This window comes from Mandrillus leucophaeus, unplaced genomic scaffold, assembly GCF_000951045.1.
Source record: "Mandrillus leucophaeus isolate KB7577 unplaced genomic scaffold, Mleu.le_1.0 Scaffold417, whole genome shotgun sequence".
NCBI lineage: Eukaryota > Metazoa > Chordata > Mammalia > Primates > Cercopithecidae > Mandrillus > Mandrillus leucophaeus.
Window position 1 is genome coordinate 456953 of NW_012104443.1, and position 1786 is coordinate 458738.

At 42.9% G+C, this 1786-nt stretch overlaps 1 protein-coding gene across 1 annotated transcript in view; it reads right to left on the reverse strand.

Moving 5' to 3' along the window:
- AQR (aquarius intron-binding spliceosomal factor) overlaps positions 1–1786 on the reverse strand; it is a 118092-nt gene that overhangs the window by 76312 nt on the left and 39994 nt on the right. The window contains exon 11 of the mRNA XM_011992691.1: positions 1085–1201. Coding sequence (XP_011848081.1) covers positions 1085–1201 — 117 coding nt within the window. The remainder of the gene's footprint in view (positions 1–1084; positions 1202–1786) is intronic.

The following is a 1786-nucleotide window of genomic DNA, read 5'->3' on the forward strand; positions in this document are numbered from 1 at the left end:
GTTTTTTGTATTTCTTAATAGAGACGGGGTTTCACCGTGTTAGCCAGCATGGTCTCGATCTCCTGACCTCGTGATCCGCCCGTCTCGGCCTCCCAAAGTGCTGGGATTATAGGCTTGAGCCACCGCGCCCGGCCTAGATAGAAATTTTTAAAAAGAATAGGAGAAATGCTCACAGATATAAAAGAACAAAGGGGATATGTAAACACACACCAAAATTGTATCTCTAAGTATGATCTCATTGAAAGACAGCATTAGAAGTTTGTTAAAAATGATTTCTTCTGCTGGGTGCAGTGGTTCACGCCTGTAATCCCAGCATTTTGGGAGGCCAGGGTGGGCAAATTGCCTTAGTTCAGGAGTGTGAGACCACCTCGGGAACATGGTGAGGCCCTGTGTCTACTAAAAATACAAAACATTAGCCAGGCGTGGTGGTGCATACCTGTAATTCCGGCTGGTATCAGGATGGTATTAAACTGGGGAGGCTGAGGCAGGAGAATCACTTGAACCCAGGAGGCGGAGGCTGCAGTGAGCCGAGATCATGCCACCACCACTGCACTCCAGCCTGGGTGACAGAGCAAACTCTATCTCCACAAACAAAACAAAACCAAAAGAAATGCTTTCTTCTGCATGACATAACAGGAAATGTAAAATACTGTGTCTTCCTACCAAGACAACAAAGTTAAGTGCATTTGCAGCTTCCTTATTCAAGGGAGCATGTACACTTCTACACGATCAACTGTCTGTCACCATCATCTTATAGAAAGAGTCATAGTATTGGGGCATAGTTCATTTAAAATTAATGCCCATCAGCTATTATATTTCACATAAAATCAAAACTTGTGAACATGTGTGACTGTATTCCCCAAATCATAATTTAGTGCAATAATAAAAATCACATATAATGAACAAAAAGTTATATAATTACTAGAGGCAATCTATATAAGAATACATTCATTTTACACATTAAGACATGACTTTAAAATAACCAGGAGTTTGTGTTATGCCCTGATACTGCCAGTTGTGTGGCAAAGAAAAGATCAGTTTAGAAAGTAAAACAATAAATATGTTCAGATACATAAATATTCACCTGGGAAAAAAGATGGCCATCCTCTTCTCTACGAACAAGATTGGAAAGGTAACAGTGAACCAGAAGGTGGGAGTCATCCAGGATGGTATTAAACCAGCGCCTTGTGGGTAATAGGGCCTGGGAAAAACAAACATCGTAACAGTAAGTTTGCATCTATTCTCCACAGCTAGAAGTGAAATGTACTGATATTTAACTCACAAGTATTTATCACATACGAGGCACCCTCCAACCTTCCAATAGACACACGGTATACAATGCAAGAGGTCCCGTTCATGCTGTAAATAAACCCAGTGGCAATGTTTTTGGTTTTAAAAACAATGATGATGATGAAAGAACTTTTAAGATAAAATTGAAAATAAGGGACCGGGCATGGTGGCTCATGCCTATTATCCCAGCACTTTGGGAGGCCGTGGCAGGTGACTCACCTGAGGTCAGGAGTTCGAGATTAGCCTGGCCAACAGGGCAAATCCCTATCTCTACTAAGAATACAAGAACTAGCTGGGTGTGGTGATGGGCGCCTGTAATCCCAGCTACTCGGGAGGCTGAGGCAGGGAGAACTGCTTGAACCCAGAAGGCAGAGGTTGTCTTCAACCAAGATCCTGCCACCACACTCCAGCTTGGGCGACAGACCAAGACTCTGTCAAAGACAAGAAAGAAAGAAAAGAAAGGAAAGGAAGGGAAGGGATGGAAGGGGAGGAAGGG